The 18722-nt window shown below is 38.0% G+C and overlaps 1 protein-coding gene across 1 annotated transcript; it reads left to right on the top strand.

Annotated features, from left to right (window-relative positions):
- Positions 1-2732: 2732 nt before the first annotated feature.
- LOC125261092 (fish-egg lectin-like) lies at positions 2733-10860 on the top strand. Its single transcript, XM_048179664.1, has 7 exons — positions 2733-2842; positions 3267-3396; positions 7722-7783; positions 8250-8477; positions 8879-9090; positions 9292-9419; positions 9534-10860. The coding sequence occupies exons 3-7, from the start codon at positions 7726-7728 to the stop codon at positions 9547-9549; spliced, it is 642 nt and encodes a 213-aa protein (XP_048035621.1). The 5' UTR covers positions 2733-2842; positions 3267-3396; positions 7722-7725; the 3' UTR covers positions 9550-10860.
- Positions 10861-18722: the final 7862 nt, after the last annotated feature.

Raw genomic sequence — 18722 nt, 5'->3', positions numbered from 1 at the left:
ATTTCAAGCCTGTCCATACACTCACAGTTATCCTTTGGATTTTCTGATCTTTGAGTCATTATTACCTCTAGTTACTAGAGGTTACATTATTATCTTTCCGCTATCCCATTGCTTTGTGGCATATATCTTAACACAATCTGTAATCCGATGTGTTTTTCTGCCAGCCAATTTCCTAATTCGTCTCCAACAAAATAAGTTCCGTTGTCGACTCTCACTTTTTCAGGCCTTCCCCAGGCTGTCATTAATTCTTGAACTGCTTTAACTATTGTTTTTCCACTAGTTTCTTTCAGAGCTTTAGCCCAAATTTTCCCAGTGTAACCATCTGTTACTACTAATATGTATCTATGTCCTAACTTTGTTTTAGGATTAAGGGGACCAGCTATGTCCACTGACCATTCTTCATTAGCTCTCTGTGGGGTTATGCATCCATAGTCATTTTTTAACATTTTCCGGTATCCTTTTCTCATGCAGTTCTCACAGTTCTCTTTTTTCTTACCTCTTGATATTTTTTCCTCCAATTTGGAACATGTATTTTATTATCACTTAAGATTTTTCCCAATAAATTTACACTAGGATGTTTCGTTTGATCATGGATTTTTCCTATAATGTCTTTATCTGCTTCTTGTATTACTACTATTCTTCTCATCCGGACTAATCTATCTATTTCGTTATTTCTCTGCGCTAATTCATTTTCGTCTTTGCAATGTCCCGGTTGATGGATTACCATAAGATCCATTCCATCTATATTCTGTTCTATCTCTTTCCAAATATCTGTGTGTTCTATTGGCTTCCCTTTACTCTTTGTATAACCATTTTCTTTCCAAATGTCCAAATTTGGGTTTATTCCTGTTTCAACATACTTACTGTCTGTTACTAATATCACCTGTTCTATGTTTAGCTCTTTCAGTTTTTTTATGGCTTCCAACATGGCTTTAACTTCTCCGGTCTGTGCCGTTCCTTGTATAGTGCCAGTATACCTAGCTTCCTCCTTGCCTTTACGTTTTATTATTTAACCCCAGTGTGCCTGCTCATCTTTAAGAGTTTTTGAACCGTCAGTATAAACTACCATACTTTTTACCAAGTATAATTTTTTCTTCTGACACTTTTTCTGTTCTTTGTGTCTAAATTTCAGGTCTGGGTCTAACAGCATGTCTCCCCATCTTTCCTATCTTGTGGTTTGAGCCATACTGTCCTTAACTTTATTTTTATTAAAATGTGCCATTACTGGCTCGTCAGTGTTAATATAAATGAACTTCCCTCTGCCTAGGCCCTTCAATTCTGGATATCTTTTACTTAAGGCTGCTAACTTCTTTTCTATTGGTATAAACTTTTTCTCTGGGTTTTCCCATGTCCCTGTAATTATTCTTATTGGCATATTACTTCCTTCATTCCTTGCTATTAACTGGTATCCAGTAGGATCTATTGACAGGTCTAACTCCAGATTTTTGTCATCTACTCTCCCTTCGAGTTGACCTGAGTTTAAAATGGCTTGTTTCATTTTCTGCAATGACTCGTCTGCTGCACTTCCCCGATTCAGTGTTCCCCCTTTTATAGTGGAATAAATTGGTTTTGACATTTGACTATATTCTTGAATAATGTCACGAACATATCCCATCAATCCCATCATTTGTTGAACCTCCCTTAACTGGTTTATTTTTTCTTTCATTAATTGGGTAACTCCTCTATTACCTGCAGTAATCCAAAAGCTGTTTTCTTTGTTTAGCTTTAAACCTGATGTTGCAATCCGTTGCAGTGCTTCCTTTACCACTTTTACATGTTCTTTCTCATTTTCTGTCAACCAAATATTTAATTCCTGATACATGTATCAGGAATTCTGATACATGTATCACCACTCTGTCTACTCTGAAATCGAGTAGTATATTTTTTCTGCTTTCCTTTTTTAGGTTTAAAGGGTTTACTACGATAACCTGTATACACTTCCTGTTCTGTTCTATATTTATTCGGAGGCCTTACTTTTTTGGTCTTTGTGCTGTGTAGTAAGGTCATATACTGATAACGTATTTTGAATTTCTTTACTACTAGCATTATACAGTATTGTGGCTAAAGTGTGTCCTCCAGGTAAACTTCTGCCCACTACTCGTAACAGTCTGATTTTATCTTCATGAGGGATGTCGGCTTCTATCGAAAGCCACATACTCAAAATTGGCACACCATTTTGGGCTTCTATCAAATCCTTTTTCCATTGGGCATACTTATCCTCTGTATCTATGAGTTGTCTGGACTTTTCTAAGGCCTCAGCTGCAATCGCATGGCCAGTACAAGTGTGAACTAACCGTGTAGTTGAGTGTTTATCAAGTCTTGCAGCTTCCGCTGCTTTCATAATGCTGTTTGCATAACTGCTGTGGTCTTCGCCCTGTTTTATTTTTCCTACCTGCTGTTTAACTGCTTCTGTTAAATTTTATTCTAATAATTTTGCCTGGTAGTGTACTTGCTCTTCATTTTGCTCTTTTGAGGAATTAAATTTTGAGGGACCTACTAGCTGACCTCATTTGGCCATACATTAGACTGCGTCCTTCAATTATTTTTCGATCCCACTTCCATTCTAATGATCTACCTCTCTCTCTACTGGTTTACTCTTTCTACTATTTTACTCCTTTGATGTTTACTTCAGGCCAATCGTACTTTATCTGATGTAAAACCCCCCTGAGCTCAATCTTTCCTGCCCTCTTATTTCGTAACCTTACTTCTCTAAGATTGTTATTTGATGACTCACTACTTTGACTGTCATTCTCTTCTGTTGTGTCTTGCTAAATAGAATCTGACAGCCATTCTTGTGACCATTGATCTTCTGTCTCTTGGGGTTCAAGATCATCTTCCCAAGGTGCAGTAGGTTTCATCTTACTTATGGTTTCTGCTAGCCTTGGCTGTACTTCATAATTCTCTTTTTGCTGTTTAATAATATTTTTTTATTTTATCTCGATCTCTCTCTTTAACAAGGAGATTTATAGTCATTTGAATTTCTTGGGACATTTCTATTATTCCAGCTATGAGTCCTTCTAGACATTGTTCTGTGACTACTGGGGACATATGTATTTCTTTATCACCTCTGTCATTAGCTTGTCTAATTACATTGTTTATTAACAATCAAGTCTTTTCTCCAGATTGTTCTTCTGTACGTGTCTGTGTACTACTATCAGTTAGTACTACATGTGCCACACTATTACATTTTGGAGAACCTCTACAAATTCTTACAGTCCCTGTTTGCTGAGGACCTAATCTGATTCTCATATTCTCTATCTCTTTAGGAGCGTCTTCCCCTAAGCATCCAAAAACTGCTCCAGCTATTCCTAATTCTTTGATCATCTGTGAATTTCCATACACTATAGATTCGGATCATTATCTGCTGTAACTGTATTTCTGTGACTGCAGACCTAGGTAAGTGCGATTCTGCTATGGTTATAATAACACTATCTCTATCTTCCTCTATCTATCTCTGGTGGTAAAGTAAGAAGGATTTCACTTTCATTTTGAAAGTCTGTCATTGCTTCCCAGTAAATCCTAACTTTCTCCATATTTGGAACTTCACCCTGAGATTTCTTTAATTTTTTTCCACTCATAGTATACAGCTTTGTTTTCGCCATGGTTTTTCTCCTCACTGGGCTCATAATGCCCTCTTTTGCTCTGGATAGCCACTTCCTGTCCATAGTGACTTCCTAACTCTATGGCCCACTGTATGACTGCTAAAGCAACTTCAGATTCCTGGAAATTACCTCTTTGCAATCCATCTCGGCTTGGTAACCATAAAAGTATCTGACCTGGCTCTATCTCCTGAACCGAGGTCTCTGCCCTTAAGGCTTTTTCTCCCATGATTTTACCCAGTGGTCTCCCCAGGTGTAGGCTTGAATTAAGATATTACTGGATTTTCTCTGGGCTTTCTTACCTGCCATACTAGGGTGTCCCCTACTACAGGTTTCTCAACTCAGTAGCCCCTCTAGACCCCTCTCTAGGTTTCACGGGTAGCGATCCCATTTCCTGGCCCTTCAGTCCTTTCTCTGGACTGGAATATACTAAGTCTCCTAGACTAGTATCTAACCGAATCCTTTCTGGATTGGTCTACGTGGGTCTTGCAGACAGCTCGTCAATGTGGTTTCTAAACTTTCAACTCAAAACTCAAACCTAAAGCCACTTACGTTGGCCGCCATGTTAGTCAGTGTGAGCATTTATAGTACACCTTTTAACCCTATGATTATTCAGGTAGGGTAAGGAGAGTCAAATCTAGTCTAAACCATAAGATGCTCACCCGCCGGCAGGTTGAAGTCCTTCAGGAATGACATAGAAGACTACCTTGTGGTTGTTCTTTGTCGAGGCTCAGTTTGTAGTTATAAGTAAAGTCTCATGGAAGGCAAACGTAACAATAAAATATCTCTTTTATTGATTACAATACAAAGCAGTTAATGCAAAATAAAACAAAATAAAACTTAAATCAGCTTAAAGGTGCCATCGAACGTTTTTTTACAAGATGTAATATAAGTCTAAGGTGTCCCCTGAATGTGTCTGTGAAGTTTCAGCTCAAAATACCCCATAGATTTTTTTTTATTAATTTTTTTAACTGCCTATTTTGGGGCATAATTAGAAATGCGCCGATTCAGGGTTGCGGTCCCTTTAAATGCTCACGCTCTCCACCCACGGAGCTCGCGCTTGCCTTAAACAGTGCATAAACAAAGTTTACACAGCTAATATAACCCTCAAAATGGATCTTTACAAAGTGTTCGTCATGCATACTGCATGCATGTGCCAGATTATATGAGTATTGTATATTGTTATATTGTTTACATTTCATTCTGAATGAGTTTAAGGCTGTGCTCTGTGGTTAACGGCTAATGCTACACTGTTGGAGGGATTTATAAAGAATGAAGTTGAGTTTATGAATTATACAGACTGCAAGTGTTTAATAATGAAAATAACGACGGCTCTTGTCTCCGTAAATACAGTAATAAATGATGTTAACTTTAACCACATTTAACAGTACATTAGCAACATGCTAACGAAACATTTAGAAAGACAGTTTACAAATATCACTAAAAATATCATGTTATCATGGATCATGTCAGTTATTATCGCTCCATCTGCCATTTTTCGCTATTGTTCTTGCTTGCTTACCTAATCTGATGATTCTGCTGTGCACATCCAGACGTTAATACTGGCTGCCCTTGTGTAATGCATTGATCATGGGCTGGCATATGCAAATATTGGGGGTGTACACCCCGACTGTTACGTATGTTGAGATTCGCCTGTTCTTCGGAGGTCTTTTAAACAAATATGATTTATATAAAAAGGAGGAAACAATGGAGTTTGAGACTCACTGTATGTCATCTCCATGTACTGAACTCTTGTTATTTAACTATGCCAAGATAAATTCAATTTTTAAATCTAGGGCACCTTTAAGCTAAAAAGCTTTATATCTTAACTTTCCCCAGCAATATTGGAGATGCTGTTAAGCGCCCCTCGTTAGGGTATCAGGTGTCCTTCTACGCTTAATGCAGGCAGCATCTGAGGAGGCCTTTTACCCCTCAGACTTTTATACTAATTTTTGGGACATTCCATCTTCATATTACTCATCAATTGATCAATGTCTATGATCCAGTCTTCCTGGTGTAGGTGTATCAGTCTCTGTATTTCTTGTTTACTAAGCCAGATGTCCTTCCTTTGTCACACGCTGTCGTCTTCTTGTAGCACTCTTCCTCTTCTTTACTGAAGTCTTCGTCTGGCTCACCGCCACTTTAGGTTGCAACATGCTCTCTTCATCCTTATTGTTAACTTTTGTGGTTGGTTACAATCATCAAACTCAAAAACCTAACTTTCACAACTGTTGCTTAGTCATATTTTCTTATAACAAACAAAGGAAGTATTGCAGTTCCTTAATTTCATAATCATTCAAGCATGTATGGCCTTAACTTAAAAGCAAGCAAATAAAAACATTGAAACAGGTAAATAGCAATATCAACATCAAAATCCAAAACACCATGTAAGATTTACCAACCAAGGAGGAGGTAATCCTATACGGTTTGGAGGGCAACCGGGGGCGTGACTTTTATGACGGAGCTGAAGATGGCGCAAGATGAGCCGCGAGAGTCTCTTCGACGATCGGCATCACCGCATGATCGTGATCCACCATTTTAGAAATAGTAGCGAAAGCTGCGGCCGCGGGGTTAGTGATGCGTGATGAAAATGGCTGCTTCCAAGACTTCGAAACCTCTTGGTGGATGTCTTGGAAGAAGGTAAGAGGCCTACGGGGCTGGGTTGGGGCGCGACTTGTGAGAAATCGATCGCGAGTGACCACTTCTAACAGCTCGTTATACGACGGGGATGTGCGCTTCTCCTGTCCGCTCAGAGGGAGAGAGCCAGAACAATCACCCACAAGCTCTTCGGAATAAGAAGCCGCTGTAGACAACACATCATCGTCATAGGAGCCACAACCAAAAGAAATTGCATGGCAAGCTTCTGGGGTAGGCCGCATTTTGTCATGAATGAAAACAACAGGATCTGCATTGCGATTCTCTAACACGCGCACATGAGATGGGGAGAGAGAGCGAAAGGGGTGAAAATCTGTCTGCTCTCTCTCTAAAAGCTCAGGCTCATAATCGTCACCCCAAGCGTCCATCTCGTGCAGCGCCTCAGCAACCGGCGAAACGGAGAGTCGGGGGTTGGAAGAGCGGCCTTCCTTCCTCAGAAGGGAGGCGAGCCTCGAGTGAAAAACTTTCAAACGCAGGCTATCGCAGTGAAGACAATCAGATTAAGCCGTTAAGCGTGGCTTGAGCATGCTGAAGGCCCAAACATTGCACGCACTTGTCATGAGTGTCTCCTCCTGCAATGAACCTGTCACATGGATCAGTACATCTCCTGTAACTCATCGTGTCCACTTGAGAGGAGTGAAACTGCTCTGAAAAATTAGCTGTGAACACGTGAAAAATGCTTTCCAATGGGCAACAGAAAATCTGCTTCCTGGAGGAATGAAATCTGATTAAATGGCGCCTAGCACGCTGATATGAAGCATATGTGACATTCTTAGGTTGGGGCTAGACGCTTTTTGCCAATCAATTGGCATGATGTTATAAGGGCTTCAGACATTCGTCACACCAAAGGTGTTCCCATAGCGACATCTCGCAGCGTTGTGTGAACCTATGAAAGGGAACTCCCGCTTTCTGCACAGGTGCACTCTTTATAATCAAATAGTGTGCCCTCATTGGTGAAGCCGCGCGTTGTCGTCACCAAGCATCTCGATGATATACAGAGGATTAGATCACTCAGGTACCCGCGTCAAAATGCTGCTGAAAATGAAAGACAGAGGAAAAAAAGAAAGGGAGGGAAAAAACACCGTACCCATAATCATAATTATAACATGGGATGTAACAAACACGTTCACATGTGAACTGTCTTACCAGAGGGACGTGCTCATCTGTTTACCTCCTGACTTCTTCCTCTGTGATCTAGCCTCCCATATGGACTTTGATCTTTTGCTGGGACATTGATTGACTGTTTTTACTCCAATAAATTTTATTGACTGTTATTACTCCAATAAATTTTGAATTGCATTTCTGCATTTGAGTCATTTTCCTTGAGATCCCTGACAGAATCCACACTGACTGCTGAATTCTGATATATCAGGAGAAGGTTATCTTCATTTAATTACTGTTATTTTAACATTGATTATGTTTTATCCATACTGAACTCACTTGTATAAATGATTTGGTTCTGAACAGAGCAATGAAGCTGTATCTTAGCGTCCTGCTACTCTTCAGCTGCCAGTTCATTCACACTCTGGGTAAGCTAGTAATGTGATTTGGTAACATAAAGAATATACATATATTAAAATCGGTAACACATTACAATAAGGTTCATTAGTTAACATGAATTAATAATAAACTGCACTTATACACCATTTATCAATTTTTGTTATTGTTAATTTCAACATTTACTAATACATTATTAAAGTCAAGAGTTGTATTTGTTACATTAGTTAATGCAGTGTGAACTAACATGAACAAACAATGAACCGTTGTATTTTCATTAACTAACGTTAATGAAGATTAGTAAATACAGTAACAAATGTATTGGTCATTGTTATTTCATGTTAGTTATTACATTAACTAATGTTTAACTAATGAACCTTATTGTAAAGTGTTACCTTAAAATCCATTTTAAAATAAATATTTTTTTAATATAAAAGTATTTAATTCATTTTTAAAAGTGTCTATTTGTACTCATTATTTTGCACCATGTTTTCACAGCTTTAAACTGTGAAATGATTTGTGGCACCCTGAAGCAGATAGACGCTGGGTCAGGCTCAGTGGTTGGAGTGAACAATCAAAATGAGGTCTTCATCCTGATTAATAACGTCTTCACAAAGGTCTTTACGTCTCTGAAGCACTTCAGTGTTGGTCCTGCTGGTCAGTTTGGGGTGGATACAGCAAACAACATCTTCAAGGTGCGGGGTGGCAGCCTTGTGCAGATTGCAGGTAAAGAGTTGGACTGTGCAGAGCATAAAATTACAGAAATCATATATGTTTAATCTGTTATGAATGTACATGATTTTAGTTTGGAGTCATTATTTTAAAACCACAGTATCAATGACATCAGCTTATTGTCATTCTGGTAGCACTTTATTTTACAGCACTGTTCTGCATATACATACTTTGTACTTATTATACTGTAGCAATTACAATAACTGGGTTATAACTAGACACTATCCCTGAACCAACGCTCTAAACCTAACCTTAACCCATGTAGTTACCTTGTATTACCAGTACTTTCTTGGGTAAGTACACTGTAAGTGCACATACTGTAAAATAAAGTGTAACAATTATTCTTCCAATTAATCTGACTAATCTATCATCCAACCCGTTTCTTGTACTGTTAGGCCTTCTCAAACAGGTGGATGCTGGAGGAGATCAGAACACTGCAGGGGTCAATATGCATGATAACATATATTGTTTAAATATGGATGCTAACAACAAATTGCCATCCAGCTCTGTTCCTTGGGTTCAACTTCCGGGAAAGCTGAAGTATTACAGCTGTGGCCCGTACAGCTGTTGGGGAGTGAACAGCAATGACCACATCTACATCAAGATGGTAATGTCACAATGTTAAATACAGGGGCTTGAGTGCAAGTTGAAATACACCAGGTTTTTAAAAGTACAACAGTAAAGTAGTCATCACGCAAGCGTTTGATTTTCTGACATAACTAAAGAAATAACTGGTGTGGAAGCAGCAAACAGTTTCTTGATGTGACGATACGGCTGAGTGGTTTGTGTTTCATTCTGTCTTGTGCAGGGTGTGTCTGGTAATGCCTGTTCAGGGACTGGCAACTTTGTGAATATTCCTGGACTTCTGTCCATGATTGAAGTAGCAACTGATGGCAGTGTCTTTGGTGTCAATGCTCAAGGGGCCTTATTCCAAAGGTGAACTGAACAGTCATATTAATCATATTAAATGCTGTAAAAAGTGATGAATTTTTCAAGAAATATTTTCTGATATAAAACAAATGCTGAATTCAAGAAACCATAATTTTGCAGAACTGGCATCACTTGATCCAACCCCGCTGGCACAAACTGGATCTCGATGGTTGCCTGTCCCAATGGCCACAAGCACGTGAGCTTTGACCTAGGATTGTTGTGGGTCGTCTGTGTTGATGGCTCCATCCGTAAATGTACTTTATAGTTTGTCATGCATTACTGCAGCAACAGAGGAGCTCAATCATTAACAGAAGATGTCAACAAAACAGCTTGTAAACAATGTCAAATAACGTCACATTTACCTGCCATTCAATGTCCAATGTAAAATGAACTTTGAGAGCAGCATTTTGTTAAATATATGCTATATTTCATATTCATTATATTTTTACGTAACCCTTTCTTCAATACTATTTAATGTTTGAATAAATCTGTTTTATGACAGCCACTATTTAACGTATTAAAAAAGTGTAGAAACATAATTATGTCATAAAAATGTATCAGTATAACATTTTAATTTTAACCTTTAATATTATAATTATGTACCAACTGGGGTTAACTGGGATTTTTTTTTCCATGCTTGTGAATTGAAATCGAATCCAATTGTGAAATTTGTGTCAATGCCCAGCCTATAGTGTCAATAAATGTTTATTTTTTTATTAGGGGCCAAGCACTGAAGGTACATTGGCACCTATTGTAATCATTTGTACAGACCATACAACTGTATGCGGGAAAAGTGAAATTTGGCACACTGTTAGAGGACAGTCTGACATGTGTCTATAGCCAATTTGGAGTCTCTAACTCAATCCCTCTAGCGCCACCACTTATCCAAAGTTCCACTCATGTTTATGCTAATAACTTTTGAATTACAAACAAAGGGTTACAAACAAAATTCTTTTTTCCTCTGATTCCTTGGCTCAAGATGATTCGACTTCATTTTCCGTCATTTTCACAAAAATTGAACCAGTTCATCTACAGACCATCCCAAAAAAAAAAATTGAGAATTCAAGTCAATTTCTTAAACTGTTTTAGAAACATGCGCAAATTATTTTTTACGTAGCGCTTGCAAAAATAGACATAAGGCTATATCTCGACAACGCTTTATTGTATTCAGACCAAACTTGGTATGTGTTATCACAAGCATGACCTGAGGCAACTTGCGAATTAAATTAAAATCTTTAATTGCTCACTGTTGCAGTTAGTCTGATGCTCACAGCCATGTTGGCTGGCTTGTTGTGCCATCTTTGTTGTGCTTGGCTGCATATATGTAATTTTTTTATTTTATTTTATTTTTTTTACTTGAAGCAAATGTTGTCTTTTCCCATTATTTTATTGTCAGAGTGCACCAGAATCTTTTTCTTGCTGTTGAATCAATAAAGCATTTTCATAGCATCTTATCAGTGTTGTGTTTTTGTATCATTTAGTTCAGTAGTTCTCAAACTGTGGAGGCCCAGCATTATAGTGGAATTTACACTATTAAGTTTACATTTTAATCAAATTGTTCATGTGTGACTGTGTGTGTGTTGATGGAATAATTCGCACAGATCAGGTGGATGGTCACTCAAGGGGGGGCTTGAGTCCCTGCTAGGATAACTTCTACTTAACCTAGAATTTTCTTTGAAAAGTTTAGCCAAAATAGTGTTCTTCTGTTTCCTGTATTGATAAAAAAACATGAGTGTTTCAAAACTTTGAAATAGTACAGCTTTGAATAAAAGCATCTGCCAAATGCTTAAATTAAAATGTAAAACATAATGCGATTTTTGACCCAGTAAGATCGCAATTTTGACTCAGTAGGCTTTCATGAAGCCTTACATCCTGGCCTCCTCTTGAACTGTACACTTTCTATCTTTGTGGACAACCAGATTCATCCTTTCTCTGTCCCCGTCCTTCATGGCAGAAACCATATTGATCCCTGCCGCCCTGTAATAGCTCTAATTGAAGGCCGTCACGCTCTGCGTGTGATATATATCCATCCATCTGACCATTAAAAGGCGTTTTAGCTGCTGTCATGGGCGCTGGGATGATCTGTGATTCGGTATTGATGAAACAGTGCACCCTTTAGCCGTGGTGCTGTGTTCAGACCATGACCTCCCGGTGGTCACAGACGTCTGGCCGTGTGATTCGGGAGGGTGGCTTTTAGAGCAGTTAGTTACAGCAGTTTGTTCCATGCTGTTTTTTCTGTGTGTATGATGGGGTCAGAGCTTGTCTTTTCACTGCTGTCAAGAAGACTGATCTTTGGCACACTACTCTGGAAGATTGTGTTCTCTTGATGTTGCCTTGTTGTTGTTTAGAAAAGCTCCCTGGGGATGTATGAACTTGGTCCCTGCACACCAATTCAGGCTCTGTGTGTGTGTGTGTGTGTGTGTGTGTGTGTGTGTGTGTGTGTGTGTGTGTGTGTGTGTGTGTGTGTGTGTGTGTGTGTGTGTGTTTTCTGACTCTTTACAACCTCCTCTATTCATACCTCCATAAATGTTTCTTGCATTGAACCTGGTTTGCTTTGTGTTATTTGATGCACTGTGGCATTGTAATTTCTGTTCTGTTGCATTATAATTAGGGCTGTCAAATGATTAAAATATTTCATTCTCATAATTATTTTTGTAGTTAACATGTTAACACATTCAGGGATAGTTCATCCATAAATAAAAGTTCTCTCAGCATTTTCTGACCCTCATGTTTGCTGTAAGCGTGCATGATGGAACACAAAAGAAGATAATTGAATGTTTTTTCAGTTAGTTGAATTCAATACTATTGCAGTACATCATATCTTGCTTACATTGGTGCCCACCATAATATTACTATTAAATTGCTTACATTTGAGGTTCTTTTTCACCAAAACTGATCAGAGCACTTGGACAGTGCAATGTAATGTGTGTGTGTGTGTGTGTGTGTCTGTGTGTGCAAACATTCTTGGGTCCTTTGAGCTTTAAAGTAAATTTAGAAGGACATGAAGGTATATGATGACATTTTTGGGTGAACTGGTAAAAGTACATATATACAGTGGACAAAGTAGATTTCTGCAAAATTCTATTTTTAAAATGCACAGCAAATACAAGTTACTGAAGAAAAAAAAACATACAGTAATCAAATAACATAACAGTTTCCCCAGACTTTTTGGGTGTAAAGTTACAGTGATAAGGTAGGAACAAACCAAGTCGACGGTCGGCCATTGGGCAGTTTTTGTTCGTCGGCCGACTAAGTTTTCTCAGTGTGTTCCGCACCATCGCCAAAGAATAGGCCTACATAACAAGAAGCGACACTCAATAGAACGCTCCATTGCAACACCGGCACCCAGCAGCGGCCCTGCGTTTCCGCCATTTTGTGGTAAAAGCGAGTCAGTAGTCCACTAGTTTCTATGGCAATATCAGCTGCTTTGTTAAAACAAATGTACATTAGCCTAAAGCTGAAATCCAACCTGAATGATGATGATGACGCAGAATAAATAAAAGTGACATTCAAATCCTTTTAACAGTGTATTTTACAGACTTTGTGTTAAAGTCTTCCACTTTTTTTCACAAATCCTTGCTCTCTAGAAACCCAGTCAGTTTGGGTTAAAATTCTTTGAAGTTCAAGTAGTAGCATTATAACACTGAATTAATACCAACATATGAAATTAAATTAAGGACATGCATCAGAAAAATTGTGAATGTTGGACAATAAATATATGAATATAACAGCTTGATTTTGCAGTGTTGTCTAATGTCCGTTAAAGCAAAAGTGTCCAAAAGTGGGAATTATGCAATAACCACAGCAATGCATCATGTATTATAAGATTATGTTTGTAGCGTGACCCATTAAAACGTACAATATAGCCTATTTCAATTCAGACCTATTACTACTCCACTAGGTCTGAAATATATTGTTCGCTGCAAACATGATTATCTTAAAGGAACACTCCACTTTTTTTGAAAATAGGCTCATTTTCCAACTCCCCTAGAGTTAAACAGTTGAGTTTTACCGTTTTCGAATCCATTCAGCCGATCTCCGGTTCTGGCGGTACCACTTTTAGCATAGCTTAGCATAGTTCATTGAATCTGATTAGACCGTTAGCATCGCGCTAAAAATGACCAAAGAGTTTAGATATTTTTCCTATTTAAAACTTGACTCTTCTGTAGTTAAATCGTGCACTAAGACCGACGGAAAATAAAAAGTTGTGATTTTCTAGGCTGATATGGCTAGGAACTATACTCTCATTCCGGCGTAATAATCAAGGAACTTTGCTGCCGCTCCATGGCTGCAGCAGTGCAATGATATTACGCAGCGCCCGTGAGCCCCTGCTTGCACAGGGAACGTGCCTTGCAACCATGGAGACGTTTGTGAGAGACGCTGCGTAATATCATTGCGCCTGCTGCAGCCATGATACGGCAGCAAAGTTCCTTGATTATTACGCCGGAATGAGAGTATAGTTCCTAGCCATATCAGCCTAGAAAATCGCAACTTTTCATTTTCCGTCGGTCTTAGTACACGATTTAACTACAGAAGAGTCAAGTTTTAAATAGGAAAAATATCGAAACTCTTTGGTGAATTTTAAGCGCGATGCTAACGGTCTAATCAGATTCAATGAACTATGCTAAGCTATGCTAAAAGTGGTACCGCCAGAACCGGAGATCGGCTGAATGGATTCGAAAACGGTAAAACTCAACTGTTTAACTCTAGGGGAGTTGGAAAATGAGCCTATTTTCAAAAAAAGTGGAGTGTTCCTTTAAATTTATTAATTATTAATTTACTATTAATAAATGTGTAAAGTTGCATAAAATAGAAATACTCAATAAAGTAGGCTAACTACATTACCTCAGATGATTGAATGGTTGGATTCCACAACTGGTAAAATAAAACATATATAAGACAATGCAACATTTACTGTAGAAGCCATACAGTTTACTGGTGACAAAAAACAAAAAACAAAACAAAAAAAACCTGTTCTATTGCGCTTCTGATTTGGCAGTGAAATTCGCAGATTTTGGGTGCGTAAGATGTGAAGGATTCTATGGACCAGTTAGTATTTTCACCCCATAATGGCAGCCGCGCTACCGGAGCGCCATCTAGTGGCTGTTACCCAAAAAGTGTCACCTCTTGGGTTCTATATTCTTTGCCGTCGCTGTGGTTGGTCCTCGTCTGCTTTTTTTGTCAGAGCTCGTCGGTAAGTCGGGCCATCTGATCATTTTGATTGGCTGTTCAGCTACTGCCACCTGCTGGTACAGAAAGGCATTTCATCTTACGCAGGCGCAGAACGGACGTGCTACTTGGCTGTTGGCTGTCGAGCGTCGGTTTGGTGTGTCAGGCCAACTTTGGACCCAGACGCTGCCGATGTGAGCCAACGCCGCAGTCTGCTTTCGTCGCCACTAGTTCGTCGGCGTCGGCTTGGTGTGTTCCAGCCTTTAGTGCTGTGATGTTTCCTTATGGGGTGATATTAATGTTAATGCCATAATTTTAATATTGACAGCCCTAATTACAATACAAAGGCCCCTTAATAAAATAAATAAAAACATATATTATTTTAGCGCTCTTTGTTGTCACTTGGTGCCAATTAAAATGGAAAAACAACTACAATATACCAATACACAATTTAAGTATATTAACTGTTCTGATAGACAGGGATAATTTGATCTCAATGAAAATTCGGTAATCATTTAACCTGCATGACATTATTTTTTATGTGGAACATAAAATGTTGAAAAATGTTTTTTTTTTTTTCTTCTTTTCTTTTTTTTTTTTTTTGCAATGGAATGTCATACAATGGAAGTCAATGTTTACCAAAACTGGTTTCCAACATTCTTCAAAATATCTTCTTTTGTGTTTTGCAGAAGAAAGTCAAGACAGGTTTGAAAAGACGTGAAGATGAGTAAATGATGACAGTGTTCATGTTTACATTTAAATATTTGGTAGACGCTTTTATCCAAAGTGGCTTGAATTGCATTTAAGACATTCATTACATCAGTTCATGCATTTCCCTGGGAATCGAACCTTCAACCTTGGCATTGTGTTCTTCATTTTTGGATGAACTATCTCTTTAAAGACAGGTGAATCCAGTGGTGTTTCAAACCTAAGAGTGTGAGGATTGTTTAGAACATGACAGAACTACTGGTGAATACTACAGTTTTTGTGTATGCACAAAGATCTCACTGTCATGTCTGCCCTTTTCAAAATGGCACCCAAACATGTCAGATGAAAGGTCAGTGATCTCAGAATAGCATTGAAGACATCGCAAACATTTGACTTCAGCGTTAGCGCTATTAGATGTCCGTTTTGAAGTGTTTATTTGCCACGTTTTCTATTTATTTCATCTTTTGATATGTGAAGTTGTGATATGCAGGGATACTTAAAGCGGATGGAATCTGATCTCATCTACTGAATGGATGCTGGTAGATGACACCCCCTCCACCCTGTCTCGCCTCATGTCTCCATTTGCCTCACCTCCCTCCGTGGGTAGTTAAAACAGATCGGTCCCCACAGCACAGACACAGCAGGTCAAGTGCACACCACAAACAGACCACTGTTAGCTTCACTCTCTGAGCAGATGTGGATAGTTGTAAATCACACTAAATGGTACTCAACAGCAGAGGGTTTTCAAAAACATCTTTGTTACTCTCAATAATTTATCGACAAGACTCAGCGCTTACATTTATTTGTGGGTGGAAATATAATTGCAAGCCTGGAAAAATTCACTGTGTACTTTTAGCCAGCAGACTCAATTTTTGTATGTGTTTTTCCTTAAAAGTATTGCTATAATACACCTCACCGTAATTTTGTTTTTATGCTAATATTTTTCCTTGTACATAATAGCCTATCATCTGTGTGAAATAACTCTGTTTGCACAATAATGCTATTTGCATAATGATATTGTGTTGGTATGTGGTAGTATTACTTTACAAATATAAGACAAGGTGATTGTGCATGATCTGTAGTTTGTATATTAAAGCTTTGTTTATATTGAATAAAATATTTTTACATTATTGCCTTAAGTGCAAAACAGTGGCATCATGGATCTTATTTTATTTCATTTTTCTAAGTAGAGAAAAGTAGAGAAAAAAATAAACTTGTATTTAAAACAAAATTTTAAAACGCATAATTTTTTGGGAGAGGAAGCTGTTTTATAAAATCTCCAAAATCTGAAAGGACATGAGGCTTCTGAGATACTATATTTGCTCATGATCTGGTGTCTTCTCTTCCATGCTTACAGTGGAGGGCGCTGTTACTCTGTAAGATCAGAGGCCACAGTTTTTCTCTCTTTTCACTTTCTCCTTTTCATTTTTTGACCTCTGTTCTGCTGCACACCGCTGGACTGTGAATCTGTTTTGCTCTGTTTGTAGGAGAACTATTCATCTCACATGCCTCAGTCTTTAGAAAGGGTGTGTTTTTTGTTGTCTGGATCACCCACCCACCTGTGCGGACGTCCTACACAGCTGGCAAATGCACCTCTCCCAAACACCTGCTCCCTCCCATACTGTTTTCACACTTTTCTCTTACATTTTCTTTATATAAGGTATAGATTTGTCTCATTGTATGTTAATATCCTTAAAACAAGATTAGTGTAACTTGAATAACTTGAATTTAAGTTAAAGGGTTATTTCACACAAAAATGAAAATTCTGTCTTCATTTACTCATCACTCTCATGTCGTTCCAAACCTGTAAGACTTTCATTCATCTTTGGAAGATAAATAAAGATATAATGAAATCTGAGAGATTTCTGTACTTTCACTGACATTTCACTCAACTGACACTTTGACGCTTCAAAAGTTCATAAAGAGGTCGTAAAACTAATCCTTATGAATTGAGTGATTTAGTCCAAATTTTCTGATGAGACACGGTTGGTTTATATGATGAAAATTTAATTTAGCCTTTTATTCACATATAAACATTAATTAACTCACACATCAGTTATGATAAACCGAAGCTCAAGCATGCTTGCTTGATGCGTGAGAACCAATGAGATTCATTGTCCTTTGTCACACAGCACATTTGAGCTTCCGCAAAGAACCAGTGAGTCTCATGCATCAAAAATATGGCTAAATTCAATCTGTTCATCATATAAAGCGATCGAGTCTCTTCAGAAAATTTGGATCAGTTTTATGATCTCTTTTTTTGAACTTTTGTGACAAGTAGTAGTTGCGTGGAAATCTCTTCGATTTAATTTTAAAAAATCTTCATTTGGGTTTCAAAGACGAACAAAAGTCTTACGGGTTTGGAATGACATAAGGGTGCGTAATTAATGACCTGTTTTTTTCATTTTGGGTCAACTAACCCTTTAAGTCTGAATTAAGTGTAAGACTTAAAGTAAATTTTTATTTTATTTATATTTTATATATATTTTATATTTTATTTTATATCTATTTTAAATTTATATTTCTAAAATAAAACTGCTTTTTCAAAAAAAAAAACTTTTTTTAAATAAAGTGCTCTATTAAAGAAGCAAATCAAATCAAAATCAAGTCTTATGTTATACTTAATTAAGACAATTTTTTTTATCACATTGGCCAATTGTTTTCTTTTCTTTTTTTTTAAGCAAAAATCTATCACAATTTAGTGAGTTTAAAGGTGCTCAGAGGATGTTTTGTTTTATAAATTTTTGCAATATTAATTGAAACTGTCTTTGCTAACTGATAAAAGACTATTTATTAGGTGCACTGAAAGGAATAATATTAACATACATCATCTGTGCACGAGGTAGGGCCTTAAAAACATCAGCCAATTGTTTACGCGATCATCGCATAAACGATTGGTTCTCTGGCTTGTCAATCACTGCCGTGACGTTCCTTGTGAGAGACGTGCGTGGCTGCGCTCTCCAGTAACTTTCCACACGCCACAGGCGCCGCATGCAATGTTTTTGTCAGGAGACAGGAGTAACAACTGCAGATTATGAGTTACCTGCGGTGAGTCCGACATAATGAATCCACTAACACGACACAGCAAATGCCGGTGGTAAACACTCATGTTCCAATACTTGTGCACGAGTTTTGGGAGGCGTTCCCTCGAAATGAGCTGTGAAGGAGGGTGGTCGTTCTTACGCATGCGCTCATTTCAAAAACTCACTAACAGTCTTTGGTTTCTCAGTCGACGAAAAGATCCTCTGTAGGGGGGGGAAAAGTCCCAATGCAGTAAGAACAATAAACCGAATTTAAGGTACAGTATATTCTGTGAAAAAAAATGTATTCTCTTACACAATTTACCTTAAATGTATTTTGCTTATAGAAAAATGATTTGAGGAAAAAAACTTCTGATCTATTGATTTTTCTTCATTTCATGCTCTTTTGGAC

The sequence above is a fragment of the Megalobrama amblycephala genome, linkage group LG2 (assembly GCF_018812025.1).
Source record: "Megalobrama amblycephala isolate DHTTF-2021 linkage group LG2, ASM1881202v1, whole genome shotgun sequence".
Lineage (NCBI taxonomy): Eukaryota > Metazoa > Chordata > Actinopteri > Cypriniformes > Xenocyprididae > Megalobrama > Megalobrama amblycephala.
The sequence above is the reverse complement of the archived record's forward strand: the minus strand, read 5'-3'. Positions and strand labels throughout refer to the sequence as shown.